Source organism: Halichoerus grypus, chromosome 6 (assembly GCF_964656455.1).
Source record: "Halichoerus grypus chromosome 6, mHalGry1.hap1.1, whole genome shotgun sequence".
NCBI classification, from domain to species: Eukaryota; Metazoa; Chordata; class Mammalia; order Carnivora; family Phocidae; genus Halichoerus; species Halichoerus grypus.
Genome location: NC_135717.1, coordinates 171771011 through 171785442, shown reverse-complemented (window position 1 = coordinate 171785442; position 14432 = coordinate 171771011). Strand labels below are relative to the sequence as shown.

Sequence of the window (14432 nt, the reverse complement as noted above, 5' to 3'; positions counted from 1 at the left end):
TTATTGGTCTGTTCTCCGGAAGCGAGATTCGGAGTCTTGTCCCGAGTCGGCCGCGCGTGGGAGCGCGGTGCGTGGCCGCGGCGCGTATTTCGTGGCGGGGCAGCGCGGGGTCGTGCGACGGGTGCTCGCACCCTTCCCACTGGAGCGAGGGCCCCTCGCGCTAAGCCTCAGTTTCCTCACTTTGCAGCGGCTGAGCGCGCCCCGCACGGGGTACCCGGCGCCCTACCTCGCAGCCCCACCGCCGGGTTGGGGGGGAGGGGCTTGGGGAATGCCCACCGCCCCCGACGGTGCGAGACTGACCCTCCCGTTCCCAGGGCCCCAGCGCAGGCCGGGATGTTTGTCCTGGTGGAGATGGTGGACACCGTGCGGATTCCCCCGTGGCAGTTTGAGAGGAAGCTCAACGACTCCATTGCCGAGGAGCTGAACAAAAAGTTGGCCAACAAGGTAGTGGGCCCGCGCGGTCGCTGGCAGGCCTTGGCATCGGAGGGCCCAGCCCTGCCCACCTGCCCGCTGCAGGCCTGGCCTTGGTCATGCCAAACCTCGGCCTTGGGCAAGTAGCTTAACGTCTCAGAACTCGGTTTCTTCACCTGTACACGGGATGGGGGTAATCCTTCTGCACGAAGGATGTCAGAGGGAATCAAAAAAGAAACTGGGTTTGAAAAAGGCTCTTGTAACTGGGAAATGCTAGATTCTACACTGCCAATTACTTTGCAGTCTTGGGCAGGTCACTTACCCCTCTGGGCCTCAGTTTCCATTTGTAAAATGGAAATAATAATGGTTGTCCAACCGCGCACTGTTTTTGTGAAGATGGACAGAGTGGTTTAGAGTTAACGGTCAGGAGGTTTATCCATTCATTCCTGCAAAAAAGTATTTGTGCACCTTTTATATGCCAGCCCTACATGACTTAGTGACAGCTAGTCTGGGGCCTTCCCGCTGCCTTTTCTGTAGTAACCCTCCCTCAGTTACTCTGTGTCCTATCACTTTTTCCTTCTTAGATGGTTATGGTTTTTTTTCCAGCTCCATGATGGCAGGGACCTTTGTCTTCTCCACACGGTACCCTCATATTTAGCCAGAGCCTGGCACATAGCAGATGTTCTGTAATTGTCTGTTGATTGAATGAATGAAGCAGCCAAGGTTCTACCCTGTAGTGTGGCGGGGAGAGCAGATATGAATGAGAGGGACCCACGGTTGAGTATGTGATGACAAGTTGAGGTAAGTGCTGTGAAGGACAGGCATTCACAAGTCTGTGGAATGAAGGGGAACTCTGCCTACAATGAGGGAGAAAGCAGCTTTGTTAGGGATATGGCATTTGAGCTTGAGCTGAGAGATGATGCTGAAGAGGAACTAACTAGGGGATTCTTTTTTTTTTTTTTAAGATTTTATCTATTTATTTGACAGAGAGAGACAGCGAGAGAGGGAACACAAGCAGGGGGAGTGGGAGAGGGAGAAGCAGGCTCCCCGCCGAGCAGGGAGCCCGATGCAGGGCTCGATCCCAGGGATCATGACCTGAGCCGAAGGCAGACACTTAACAACTGAGCCACCCAGGCGCCCCTAGGGGATTCATTTTTGAGGGTGCAGAGGGAAGAGTTGGGCAGGCAGAGGAAACAGCATGTGCAAAGGCCCTGTGGCAGGAGGGAATATTTCACCCATGATAACATGGAGGAGGCTAGTGTGGCCTGGGCAGAGGAAGAGAGGGGAGGGCAGACTGGAAAGGTGGCAGGAGCCAAGCCACACAGGGCCTGCAGGATGTCATGGCAGTATTGGTGTTCATCCGTAGAATAGCAGGAGGTGATAGGCTGAGAAGGAGCCAGTAAGAGGAAGGTTGGCTGGCTTTAGACAGGAGGCCAGTCCCTTCCATAGAGGCTGAGGTCATAGAAGGGAGGTGTATGGATCTGGGCAATTGTTGGTGGAGAGAACTCATGAAGTCCTTAGTGGATGGCTTCCGGTTACTTTGTGAGGTAGAAGGTCAAGGGGTCTGTGGAGGGACGAAGTGTGAGCATTTTGGAGAGAGAAGGTGTGAAAAGTCCAAGAAGGGAATGTAGTCCCTTTGGGTCCTTCAGTGACCTGTTGAGCTGAGTCTTCTGTATTTGAGTCATTTGCGAGGAGGCTGCACAGAAGAGGTCCGTGGTCCGGCCAAGGGCACAGATCTTGTGCTGCCGAAGCCAGCCCGACTCTGTGCCTCATTGTGGTGAGGTCTGGCCCGGACCGTAAGTTCTCTGAGCTTCTTGCTAATCGTTGAACGGTCTGCAGGGCTGTAATTGGGAGGTGATGATACCGGTGGCAGATAGGGTGACACCAGCGGGGCCGTGGTTTGGAGCGCCGTGGGGTGCGGAGGGGGCAAAGGATGCTGTCTAGTGTCGGCGCCTTGGCCCTGCGTCACTCTGCCAGCCTCAGTCCCTGCGGCCACGGCTGTGTCTCCTACTTTGTGAGCGGAATGGGGGATTAGCCGGGCCTCTGACACCAAGCCCCGAGCTCTAGCATGGACCTGGAGACTTTGGGAAGTGCAGGTTTAAACCAGGGTTCCCTGGTTGTCAGTGATGCTGACTAATGATAATAGTGATCCGTGGTTGACTGTTACTACTTCTAGCATGTAAGCCAGACACATGCATGGGGCTTCACATCCATTCTCTCTGTTTAACAAACCTGCAGCCTGGGAGGTCTATTTTTGCAAATGGGGGAAACTGAGGCTCAGAGAAGTGACCTTGGCGGTCACACAGTGGGCGTTGGAACTGGCACTGTAACCAGGATCTGCCTTGTCACAAAGGCCCCGCTCTTTCCAGAGCTCCGCATCCTTCAGAGGCCCCTGACCCATGGTTACCTCAGATGGTGCCCCAACTCATTTCTGGCTGTAAAACGGGGGTAATCATTACCTGCCATGGGTGGTGAGGGTCTCAGGAGAACATGCTGGGGAGCCGGGCCTCAGAGTCACGGTGTGTGTGTGTGTATGCGGATGCACACAGGTCGTGTACAACGTGGGGCTCTGCATCTGTCTGTTTGACATCACCAAGCTGGAGGACGCCTACGTGTTCCCAGGGGACGGCGCGTCGCACACCAAAGGTGGGTGCCCTTTCCTCTTTTTTTTTTTTAAGATTTTTTTATTTATTCATTTGAGAGTGTGCATGAACAAAAGCACGGAGAGGGGAGGGGCAGAGAGAGAGGGAGAAACAGACTCCCCACTGATCAGGGAGCCTGATGTAGGGCTCAATCCCAGGACCCCCAGATCATGACCTGAGCTGAAGACAGACGCTTAACCGACTGAGCCACCCAGGCAGCCTGCCCTTTCCTCCTTGGCATTGGGTTTCTTGGGGTTTGGTTTTTGGTTGTGGGAATCCTGGTCTAGGGATTGGGAGACCTGAGGCCTAGTCCTGACTCTGCCAGGAATTGACTGGGTGACAGTGGGCAGAATCTTCCCCCGTCTAAGCCTTGGTTTCTTTACCTATAAGAAATGGTGGACGAGGTGATTCTTTTTTTTTTTTTAAGGATTTTATTTATTCATTTATTTGAGAGAGAGAGAGAGCACGAGAGAGTGTGCACGCACCAATGGGGGGAGAGGGAAAGGGGGAGAACCCCAAGCCACTCCTTGCCTAATGTGGAATCCAACACAGGGCTCGATCTCATGACCCGGAGATCAAGACCTGAGCTAAGAATCTGTTGCTACATGACTGAGCCAGGTGCCCCAGACAAGGTGATTCTGGAGGCCTCTCTCGCTCTGATTGTGGCTCCGTGTCTGTGCCCCCTTTGGTCTCATTTATTACTGAGCCCTACTCTGCCGGGCCATCAGGCTGCTCAGTCTGGTTTGGGGGGGAGGGGGTGGCCAGACAGGTGAGGGCACTTGGAATGGTCATTGCTGGATTAGAAGTGGAGAGCAGGGGTGTCTGGCTGGTTCAGTTGGTAGAGTGTGTGACTCTTGATCTCGGGTTGTGAGTTCAAGACCATGTTGGGTGTAGGGATTACTTAAAATCTTTAAAAAATAAACTAACAGTGTGGAGAGCCGAGGGGAGTGCATCTGTCTCTTGGGAAGGAAGCTGGTTGAGGGTGGGGGACTTTGAGGGGCCCTAGGACTTAATGGTTAAGTGTAGCCTCTGGGATTCAAATCCCAACTTGGCCACTTATTTGCTCTGTGTCCTGTGTAGAATATGTAATCTTTCCATTTCTCTGTTTCCTTGCCTATAAAATGAGTTAACAGTAGATTTCATATTACAGGACTGTTGTGAGAATACTAAATTAATACGTGCAAAGGTCCTAGGATGGGTCCTTGGCACATAGGGAGGGCTCAGTGGCTCATTGATTTGAACTGTTTCCCCTGATTCTGTGGATCCACTAAATGGGTTCTTCTGGGCTGGCCTGTCCAGGGCTGGGTGGGGTAGGATGGCCTCATGTGTCTGGTGGTTGGCAGACTGGCTGGTGGGGACGGGGGCCTCACGGGGACAGCTCATCTCTGCTGCATGTGGTCTCTTCTTCATGTAGGAAGGTCCCATTGGCCAGAGCAGGTCACATGGCTGAGGTTGGCGTCAAGGGATGGGAAAATAGACTCCACCTCCCGGTGGGAGGAGCTGTAGTCGCACAGCAAAGGGGTGTGCACCCTGGGAAGGGAAGGCAAGGTTGGTTAGCGGACCTGGACGAGTAGAGCGATGGTCACCTTGGCTAGGGTCCTCAGGGAGGGCGTGGGGCATTCTCTCTCGTCCCTGGACCCAGCCGAAGCAGCAGAGGGCAAGGGAGGGGCCGCTGACGTGGTTCGGGGCCAATCAGCGGGCAGGCCTGCAGCTTTCCATGCACTAGGCACTCAGAGCTGCTGAATCACAGTCTCTGGAGGTGAGCCTGCAGACTGCTTTAATAAGGAGCCGGGTGCTTCTCACACAAGGCCAAGTGTGAGGAGCCCCGCCCTGGCCCATCCTGGTCAGCCTCTGGACACAGAGATGTCGAGCATTCCAGAACGTGCCATGAGGCCGCCTGGTGTCTGTGTCCAGGAATCCGGAGACTTAATTAGATTCCATGACGTTACCATGCTCTGTGGACAGCCCTAGGAGCGCTTCGCAGAGAAATTAAACGGAGACGTGAAAACAAGACCGCAGGGCCTCTGTTTACGGAGAAGGATGCCCTCAAGCTGAGCCCAGTCTCTGCCTTTAGACTTGCCCTGGACAAGTGGTGAGAGGCACCAGAACTTCAAGGAAGACTGGGAGGAAAAAGTTAAACTTGAGGAAATTCTGTTCTTTCATTTGGTTGTTTCTGCCACTTGGTGTAAGATTTCCACTGTTGGTTTTCATTGTCCCCCCACCCCCAGTTCACCCTGGGCCCCCTGGTTCCTTGGGAATGAGGTGTGAGGATTAGGGCCCTGGGTGAGGCATGTCACATGGACCCAGATTTGAATTCTGGCTCTGCTCCCCGCCCCCCGCCGGATGCGGACCTTGAGCAGGTAACGCCGCCTGTCTTGGCCTCGGGTTCCTCATCTGTAAAATGGGGTCAACGCTTGGAGCTGTGAAGCTCGCTGTGGTCTGCGGAGCTCCGTGCAGGGTGGTGCTCTGTTGTGGAGATCAGTGCCATGCTTTAGGGCTGATCTTCTACCCTGGGCCCTGTTCCTGCCGCCCCCCCAGCCCACTGCCTCACCCAGGGCTGTGGCCAGGGTGTGTGGAGGGAGGCCTCAGCCCCATGCCTCCCCCTTTGTTTTGAGGGCTCTTCATTTGCTTACTGCCTTGTACTTCCTTCTCCCCGGGCCGGATCACTTCACCTCTCTCGGACGGTAAGTGCTCACAAGATGTCAGTCTCTGTGACTTGTGACACTGCGCCCAGGTGTCCAGCCTCAGCTCTTGTCCTTAGGGTACTTGGACATGGCACCAGTGCCCTGTTACCCTTGCCCCACAAGATGGCTGGCCCCGGGGGGAGCCCCTCTTGACCTGCTCGGAGCTCCAGAGTGGACTCTCCTCATGCCCACTGTTTGCTTTGTTCTGTTTTTGTTTAAGTTGTGATAAACTATATATAACATAAGATTTACCATGTTAATCATTTTTTTTTTAAAGATTTTTATTTATTTATTGAGAGAGAGAGAGAATGATAGAGAGAGAGCATGAGAGGGAGGAGGGTCAGAGGGAGAAGCAGACTCCCTGCTGAGCAGGGAGCCCGATGCGGGACTCGATCCCGGGACTCCAGGATCATGACCTGAGCCGAAGGCAGTCGCTTAACCAACTGAGCCACTCAGGCGCCCTCCATGTTAATCATTTTTAGTGCCCAGTTCAATGGCATCGAGTACAGTCATGGCTGGGTAACCACCACCACCCTTTTCATCTTCCCAAACTGAAACTCTGCCCCTCTTACGCATTCACTCCCCGTTCCCCGCAGCTCCGGGCCCTGGAAACCACCGTTGTACTTTGTCTCTATGAATTTGACTACTTGAGGTACTTCATACAGTGGAATCATCTAGTGTCTGCCCTTTGCGGAAACTCACTACATCCCGAGGCAGCCCTGCTTCTCCTGGGATTTGGCCCGAGCCTGCCCCCGAGAGCAGGTCTTCCTCTTACTGATCCTGCAGCCCCATCCTTGCTGACTTTCCCGGCTCCCGTCTGCCCACTACACACCCCGGAACTTGAGGTCGGGCTCTTGGGAGGTGGCTCCAAATACGGCCCTGGCCCGGCTGGCCCTCCCGCTGGTCTGTGGCCTCCTTTTTGTTTTTAATGGAGATCTCATTTACATGCCATAAAATTCACCCTTTTAAAGCTTACCATTCGGTAGCTTTTAGGATATTCAGTTGTGCAACTGTCACCACGATCTAATTCCAGAACATTTTCCCCACCCCCGAAAAGCAACCCCGTACCTACCAGAAGTCGCTCCTCCTGCTCCCCTCCCCCAGCCCCTGGCAACCGCGGATCTACTTTCTGTCTCTGGGTTTGCCTATTCTGGGCATTTCATATAATGGAGTCACACGGTATGTGGTCCTCTGGAACTGGCTTGTTTCACGTAACGTAATGTCCTCGAGCTTCATCCATGTCGTGGCAGGTGTCTGTACTCCCTCCCTTTTTAAGGCTGAGTAATATTCCGTTTTGTGGATAGACTGCATTACGTTCGCGCCCGCTTCTTCCCTCGTGCTTCCCGCCTGGTGGGGCACGGAGAGGCTGCCCGGCAGGGAGCTGGGGGCCCCGTCGGCCCTCGGGTGGCGTTGGCAGAGTGGGGAGCTGAGGGTGCTGGTGGCGGGAGCCTGTGTGGGGGTGAAAGCTGTCCGGGGAAGGTAGATTCCACTCTGTGGCCGTGTTTGGTGGCCCAGAAAGGCTTGGAGTCCTCCCCTGGCAAAGCAGGACAGAAGAGCTGAGTGGCTGTGAGCAGGTCCCGCGGCCCCTCTGAGCCGCTTCCCCATCCTCACGGCGGGGAAGCGTGACAGCCGACACGGGTGGGTGGCGATGGGCACCGTGTGACCGGCAGGACGTAGCCTCATGGTTATTCTCTAGCTCTGGCGGGGGTCAGGCCAGTGCTGGTCACCCCTTTGGGGCTGTCAGGGGCAGGAGTGACGAGATAATGGCTTCTGCCAGGTCCTGGGGGTCTGCCGAGTTGGGGACCACCCAGGGCGGGGCCTGCGAGCCCACAGAGGCATTTTTGTTGGCTTCTTGCCTCTGCCTCCCCGTGGCCCCGTCCATTTCAGGGCATTTTTAACGTCCTGTTCCAGGTCAGAGCTATGCCTGGGGCAAACTTTCCCATCAGAGGGAGACGGAAGACTTGTTTCCGAACCTGGCTCCCTTTGCCGGTTACTTCTGCCCTTTCTAGAATTTAAGGGAGTGAGTCTAGAGGAAGGGTGGAATTGACTTTGGAGTCATCCATGGCTCAGAATCTGGGTTCAGGAGTGACTTGTCGGGTGGGCTTGGGGGCCAGCCCTCCGTTCAGTGCCACTGCTGTTGGCCTGTTATGGGGACCGTGCTGTGGCCCTGCAGGGGACGGGGCGTGGGTCTCTGTGGCTCCGCTGGTGGGTCTGGACCCACGGAGGGACTGGGTATGGAGGGCCCAGCGGACTCCGGGGTAGCCACGGGCCTCCGGGTCAGCGGGCTGGCGAGGGCGGTCAACACTGGGAAGCCGGGGCCGCCGCAGAGCAGCCGTCCCTCACGTGCCTGCTCGTCACTGACATTCTTCCTTCACTTCCAGTCCATTTTCGCTATGTGGTGTTCCATCCCTTCCTGGACGAGATTCTGATTGGCAAGATCAAAGGCTGCAGCCCGGAGGGAGTGCACGGTAACGGTGGCCCTGATCCTCAGACGAAGCCTGGGAGCACGTTGGGGCAAGTGGCCAGGCCCGCAGGCCTCCCTTCAGCTTCTGGGCTGGGCCACAGGTCGGGGGGGTTGCTGTCAGGGAGCTGCGGGGGGGACGGCAGCACACAGCCCCCTCGTGCTCACGCAACAGTGAAGGCCTTGGCCAGCTGCGGGGCTTCACCGTGAGGCCTTCCCTCAGGACCGCGGGCTGGACACAGCAGCTGCCAGAGGGGGCTCGGGGTCCCAGGCACCCTCTGGTCCCAGTTTTGCGTGGTGTCCACTGCAGGTTTTGGTGGCTGGGTGGCCTAGGCGGGGGCGCAGGGCTCCGAGGTGGGGGTGGGGGGCTCAGATTTCCATGGCGACAACTGCCCTTGTCCCATGCTGTTACTTTCCCGTGTGTTCCAGTCTCTCTAGGGTTCTTCGATGACATTCTCATTCCCCCCGAGTCGCTGCAGCAGCCAGCCAAGTTGTATCCTCCCAAGGTTAAAGTGGGTCACAGGGGAGCTCAGGTCTTTCCAAAGGACAGTCCCCGCTCCTTGGGGTGACCCTGGGGCCTGGGATCTGACACTGCTGACCTTTGTGTCCACCCCCCCGCCCCGGCCCGCAGTCGTGCTCCAGAAGCTCTGACCTGCCCATGCTCCCCTGCTAACCGTGGTGTCCCCACGCCCGTGCCCCCGTCGGGGCTCTCGTGCTCTGTAGGTGGCGTGCTGTCCCCTTGGCTTAGGTTGTCCTCTCAGGGATCATCTCGGAGATCCCCTCCCTGGAGAGGTTTGTTCTGACTGGCTCGCCTCCCCGCTTCCCTGCTATGAGAACGGTTACCGTCGGCTGATGTTTGAGGGCTTCACTGTGCCCGGTCCTGCGCTGGGTGGTTCCCCTCTGCTGGCTTCCCCCATTGCGCTGCCCCAGCCCTTGCCTGGTCGCCCTAGGGTTGTCTGTTTCTGGGGGTCCTCGCTGAGACTGCTCCCTGGAAGGGACCCCATCTTGTCAGGACTGTGTCCCCAGGACCCAGCAGGGGACTGGGCTCCCGAGGGGGGGTGGTTAAGGCGTGGGACCGCCACTAGAGGGCGCTGTGGCTCCTCGGTGTGGGCTGGGGGAGGGGTTGGGGCTTTGGCGGGAGCCCGGGGTGCCGCCCTCACTGGTTCATCGGGGCACTGTGGCTCGGCCGTGGGGGCCGGGGCAGGGTCTGTGGGGCACGCCGGGGCTTGTCAGGAAAGCCGGCGCTGCCCGGCTGGGCCTCTCGCCGGCCATGGGCCCTCAGGCAGGTGACCTTCCGGCCGTGTCCATCCTGAGCACCGGGAAGGTCCTTGCGTCGCGTGTTGGTCACTTTCACAGGGCACGATGGAAAGGGGTGCAGAGTCGGGCTGCAGAGAACATAGCGCAGCTTCGGCTAGCACCCCAGGGCCGACTGCGCGGGTCCCGTGGAAAGCACTTTCTGGGAGCGCTGTGTTATTACCTCCTCACTGCAGCCCTGCGGGGGCAGGCCTCGCCACAGCCCGTTTTACACACGGGGCCCCGAGGCTCAGAAGTTGGGCCTGGCCCTGGTCACGGCCGGTGGAACGGAGGTCTGAACGTGGCGGCTGGCCTGCGAGGACCCGGGCAGCGAGAGGCCTTCGTCACTCCTGCCTCAAGAGGTGGGGCTCGCTCTGCCCTTGAGCCTTCCTCCTGCTCTGGGGCCCTGAGGATGTGTGTGCCCGCCTGGCTGTGGTGCCGGGCGGGGGGCCCGTGTTCCCCAGCGTTCCCGCTCTTGCCTGTGGGGCCCAGACCTTGCCCAGCCTTGCCTCATGCACGTGGTGTGGGCCTGCCTCTCCTTGACCCCCCAGCCAAGGGGCTCTCATCGTCGGGTGGGGTTTGCCTGGGGGAGGAACCCCTCCCCCCCCCCCCGCGGGCTGCCGCCTGCCTGGTTGTTGCCTTGACCCCGCGCCCCGCCCAGCGACGAGGCAGAGCAGGTGTGGGTGTGGGAGTACGAGACCGAGGAAGGAGCGCACGACTTGTACATGGACACCGGCGAGGAGATCCGCTTCCGGGTGGTGGACGAGAGCTTTGTGGACACGTCCCCCACGGGGCCCAGCTCGGCCGAGGCCACGTCTTCCAGTGAGGAGCTGCCGAAGAAGGAGGCGCCGTACACGCTTATGGTGAGATGTGCACGGGCCCCGGTGTGGCGGGAGAACCCAGGCGCGGGAGCGGCTTCCTAGGGTGTTGACTTGGGGTTCCCCGCCTGGAGCCCCTCTCCCCGCAGGTCAGGGCGCCGGTCCCTGATGAGTTCTTAGGTGGTCACTTCTCCCTGGGGAGCCTGTTTCGGAAGCCAGGGCATAACACTGGGAGCGTCAGACTCCGGACGGCAAGAGGGACCGAGCCCTCGCTGGGTGACAAGGCTGCTGATGAGCAGGCTGAGGGAGAAAGCAAGCGGGGAAGGGGCGTGGGAGCGGGTCAAGCACAAGAGTGGGGCTTCGGGGAGGGGTGACCCTCCGTCGGGGCTGCTCCCACACCCGACCAGGTGTGCGCATGGGGTGGCAGGGGAGCTGTGACCAGACCTGACCGGGGTTCCCTGGGTCTTCTACCCTCATGAAGGGACTGTGATGCGGGACAAAGTAGGACTCATTTCTGGGGCCTGCTAGGAGGGTTTCCCAGTGTAATTGCGCTGCAGGTGGTTTGCTTTGGGGGCTGCTGTGCTTTGTCAAAAATCTGGGTGGCCGAGGGCATCCCCTCTGCATGTTTTTGGAGGCTGGGGCGCAGGGTCACTAGGCCTTCCTGGCAGGACTGAGAGCATGCCCAGGCCTGGCCTGCCGGTGGCCATGTTTGGGCAGGCCTGGGGGCGAGGAAGGGAACCTGACCCAGCTGAGGCCTCGGGGCCAGAGGCCATGCCCTTAGAGAACCAGCACTTTCCTTAGAGGCCCCAGGAGAGGTTGGGGCAGGAGAGGGAAGCTGGGCTGTTCCCGGGGGCCAGCCGGGAGTGCTGGGGTGGCCCCTGGATTTCGCCCCATCCTCATGGCTGGTGTGTGCTCGCTCCACTATTCCCTTTGCCTATGCGGGGGGCGCCCGGAAGGGTGGGCCCCTTTGCCTCCCGAGGTGGCTCAAGCCCTGAAGGTAGATGAAATGTGCTTGTTTTCTCTCTCCCCGGGCAGGGATCCATCAGTGAGCCAGGCCTGGGCCTTCTCTCCTGGTGGACCAGCAGCTAGCCCTGGGGCTTGACGGCGGACCTCGGCCAGTCCGGCAGACCCCAGCCCAGCCCAGCCCCGGAGAAGGTGGTGCAGCCGGCCGTGAGGAGCACGGCCGCTTCCGCAGATGCCGAGGAGCGGAGTGCGTGCCCCGCAGACGAGCTATCCCTGAAGTCACGCTCTCCCTCTGGACCTCTGCCTCTTGGCGACGGCGCACGCTTTTAATAAAAAGACGGTATCAGTCAGGGAGGAGCCACCCTTGTCTCCGTGATCTAAGGTCACCGAGCTGCCACAGCTGGGACCGCCTGTCCTTCCTGTCCCCGGGTCACTTCTGCAGGTGACCTGCCCCCATGGCAGGACTTGGGGGTTGAGGGCCTCAGGCTGGGCTCTGGGCTAAGCTTGGTGGCTCCCTAAAGTAACTGAGCGAGAGGCTGGCCTGGGCTAGCTGCTAGTTGTTGTCAGGTCTTGACCTTTCAGGGACAACCGCCTTTTTCCCCACCAGCGTTTGGAAGGCAGGGGCCTGGACTCAGGCAAGCCAGCGCCATCAGGAGAGTGGCGGCCGTGGGCTTAGGTGGCCCGAGGGCCGGGCTGGTGGCCAGCTGTGCTATCCCCCCCCACCACCCCCGGCAGGACAACGGTCACTTTCAGACCTCGGCCACGCCAGGAACACTCCGTGGGCCTGCTGGCAGCGCCAAATCCCAAACGAGGGCACACAGCACCTTGTTTATTCAGCACAAGGGCTCTGCCAGGTTCCTCCTGCCTCTTCACTCACTTCCGCAGGACCCGCAGCCTTGTTTTATGGCGCCCACGGGACACCGAGTTTCTGTCAGGCAAGTCTCGTGCTGAGGAAGGGCCCTCCCTGGAGCCCACCTCCTGCTCTGGCCTTCTCTGCTCGCTCGGGCACCGGGGCGTGGGTCCTGCCTGGGGACAGCGCTCCAGGGGGAGAAGCAGCTGCAGAACGATGCCCACCGCCGCGTGGCGCCGCGGCCTTGAGGGAGGGGGCTGAGTCCATGCCCAGGGGAAGGACACGAGGGGGGCCGTGCGGATGCTGGGGCGCGGGCAGGGGAGGCTGGCCCAGGGCGCAGGAAGGTGGGGCTGAGAAGACGCGGGAAAGCAGCCTTCCCACTTGAACTTCCTGGCAGTGGCAGGTCTGCTGTGGCGTGGCCAGTGGGGCCTCTGCCGACTGGCCACAGCAACCCGCCCCGCGCCCTGTACGGACACCACCACTCACACACACGGACAGTCACCGAGTTTGGATTCTTATTTTCCTTGTAAGAGCAAAAGTTTCTTTAAAATCCTTGAGCCACCAGTGAAATGAGGCAGAAGAAAAACTTTAGATGGGAGTCTTGTCATCAAAAATAAATACAGGTGAATGGAGCTGCTCAAGATCTGAATCAGACTAAACATGGGAAGGCAGGGGGGCTGAAACATTCTTTTAAGAACCCCCCCCCCCCAACTGTGGGTCACTCGGCGGGCTGAGCACACCGTCTTGGAGCAGGAAGCCGTGGCTGGATCGGGGTGGATCCAGTTCTGATGACGTGCGAGCTGCACTGGGGACTCCGGCCCCGGGTCTGAGGAGCAGGCAGGCAGAGTGTGGAGCCAGACCTCAGTGCTGCTGCAGTTCCTTCATCCTGTTCAGAGCACTGCCGGCACGGAACCACTCGATCTGGGTCTCGTTGAAGGTGTGGTTCAGGAGGATGGTCTCCTGGGTCCCATTGGGGTGCTTGATGATGCATTTCAGGGGCTGTAGGGAGTGGGGGGAAGCAGAGTGGCTCTTAGGAACACGGCCCTGGATTCTGCTGCAGGGTCAGGGAGGTGGGGTGCACGCAAGGTGAACCTCGGGGGCCAGCGGGCAAACCAAGCTCTAGGCCAGGTCTGGGCTTGGGTGGCCCCAGTTAAGACCTGGATGGCGGGGCGCCTGGGTGGCTCAGTCATTAAGTGTCTGCCTTCGGCTCAGGTCATAATCCCAGGGTCTTGGGATCAAGCCCCGCATCCAGCTCCCTGCTCTGCGGGAAGCCTGCTTCTCCCTCTCCCACTCCCCCTGCTTGTGTTCCCTCTCTCGCTGTCTCTCTCTCTGTCAGATAAATAAAATCTTTTTAAAAAAAGACCTGGAAAGGGCGCCTGGGTGGCTCAGTTGGTTAAGCGACTGCCTTCGGCTCAGGTCATGATCCTGGAGTCCCGGGATCGAGTCCCGCATCGGGCTCCCTGCTCTGCAGGGAGTCTGCTCCTCCCTCTGACCCTCCCCCCTCTCATGTGCTCTCTCTCTCATTCTCTCTCTCTCAAATAAATAAATAAAATCTTTAAAAAAAAAAAAAAAAAAAAAGACCTGGATGGCATGACTCCCAGGGCCAAGAGGGTCCTGCTCTGCATGGGCTGTTGGCCTGAGTGCCAAGCCTGCCCTAATGAGTGGGGCCTGAGCTGGCTCCACCCTGGTCTTTGGGAAGGCACTTCCTTCTCTCCGAGGGGGGGTGCCTTGAGAGTTTAAGGGCCCTTCCAACTGAAACAAAGGCTCATGGGAGGAGAAACAAGGGGGGGCCGAAGTGGGTGTCCCCGACCTGCCCTCCTTCCCTGGCCCCCTGACCTTGCCAGGAGCAAAATCTTTCAGGCCCTGGATGGTCAGCTTGTCCACGGGGTGAATCTTATTGTAGTCGGCTGGGTCAGCAAAGGTGAGGGGCAGCAAGCCCTGCTTCTTCAGGTTGGTTTCTAGAAGGCAGAGAGCATACTGAGTCATTCCATAGCGCGCAGGGCCAGTCCCCCCTTCTCTGCACAGGGAGCCTCACCAGCCTAAGAGCTTCCTTTTCTAAGCCCAGCGAGGGCTCTGGGAGAGGCACCCTGGTCCTGCCATCTGGAGACAACTCTGAGCAGAACCAAAAGGACCAAGGTGGCTATACTCCCAATGACAGGGTACCTTCTGCCTGAGCCTACGTAAGCGTGCTGGTTTGGGTCTCCACTGGCCTTCCTGACAGACATTCACAATCAAAATCCTCTGACCACGTGCCCTGGATTTCTGCTGCTTAGGTCTGCAAGTTTGGAAGCAAGTTCCCATCTTGGGAAG

The 14432-nt window shown here is 58.7% G+C and overlaps 2 protein-coding genes across 3 annotated transcripts in view; one reads left to right on the top strand and one right to left on the bottom strand.

Moving 5' to 3' along the window:
* Positions 1–8: 8 nt before the first annotated feature.
* POLR3H (RNA polymerase III subunit H) lies at positions 9–11622 on the top strand. 2 transcript variants are annotated; one of them, XM_036072641.2, is made up of 7 exons: positions 9–67; positions 315–444; positions 2961–3057; positions 8119–8205; positions 8628–8691; positions 10153–10354; positions 11345–11622. In XM_036072641.2, exons 2-7 carry the CDS (start codon positions 334–336, stop codon positions 11396–11398), a joined length of 615 nt encoding a protein of 204 aa, XP_035928534.1. In that variant the 5' UTR covers positions 9–67; positions 315–333; the 3' UTR covers positions 11399–11622. The 2 variants fall into 2 exon arrangements, with proteins under 2 accessions (XP_035928534.1, XP_035928533.1); XM_036072640.2 differs by lacking the exon at positions 9–67 and adding an exon at positions 76–210.
* A 993-nt stretch (positions 11623–12615) lies between these two features.
* Positions 12616–14432, bottom strand: part of ACO2 (aconitase 2) — a 55369-nt gene continuing 53552 nt past the window's right edge. The window contains exons 17-18 of the mRNA XM_036072630.2: positions 13959–14080; positions 12616–13121 (exon numbers count right to left, since the gene is read on the bottom strand). Of these exons, the coding sequence (XP_035928523.1) occupies positions 12984–13121; positions 13959–14080 (260 nt within the window). The 3' untranslated portion in view covers positions 12616–12983. The remainder of the gene's footprint in view (positions 13122–13958; positions 14081–14432) is intronic.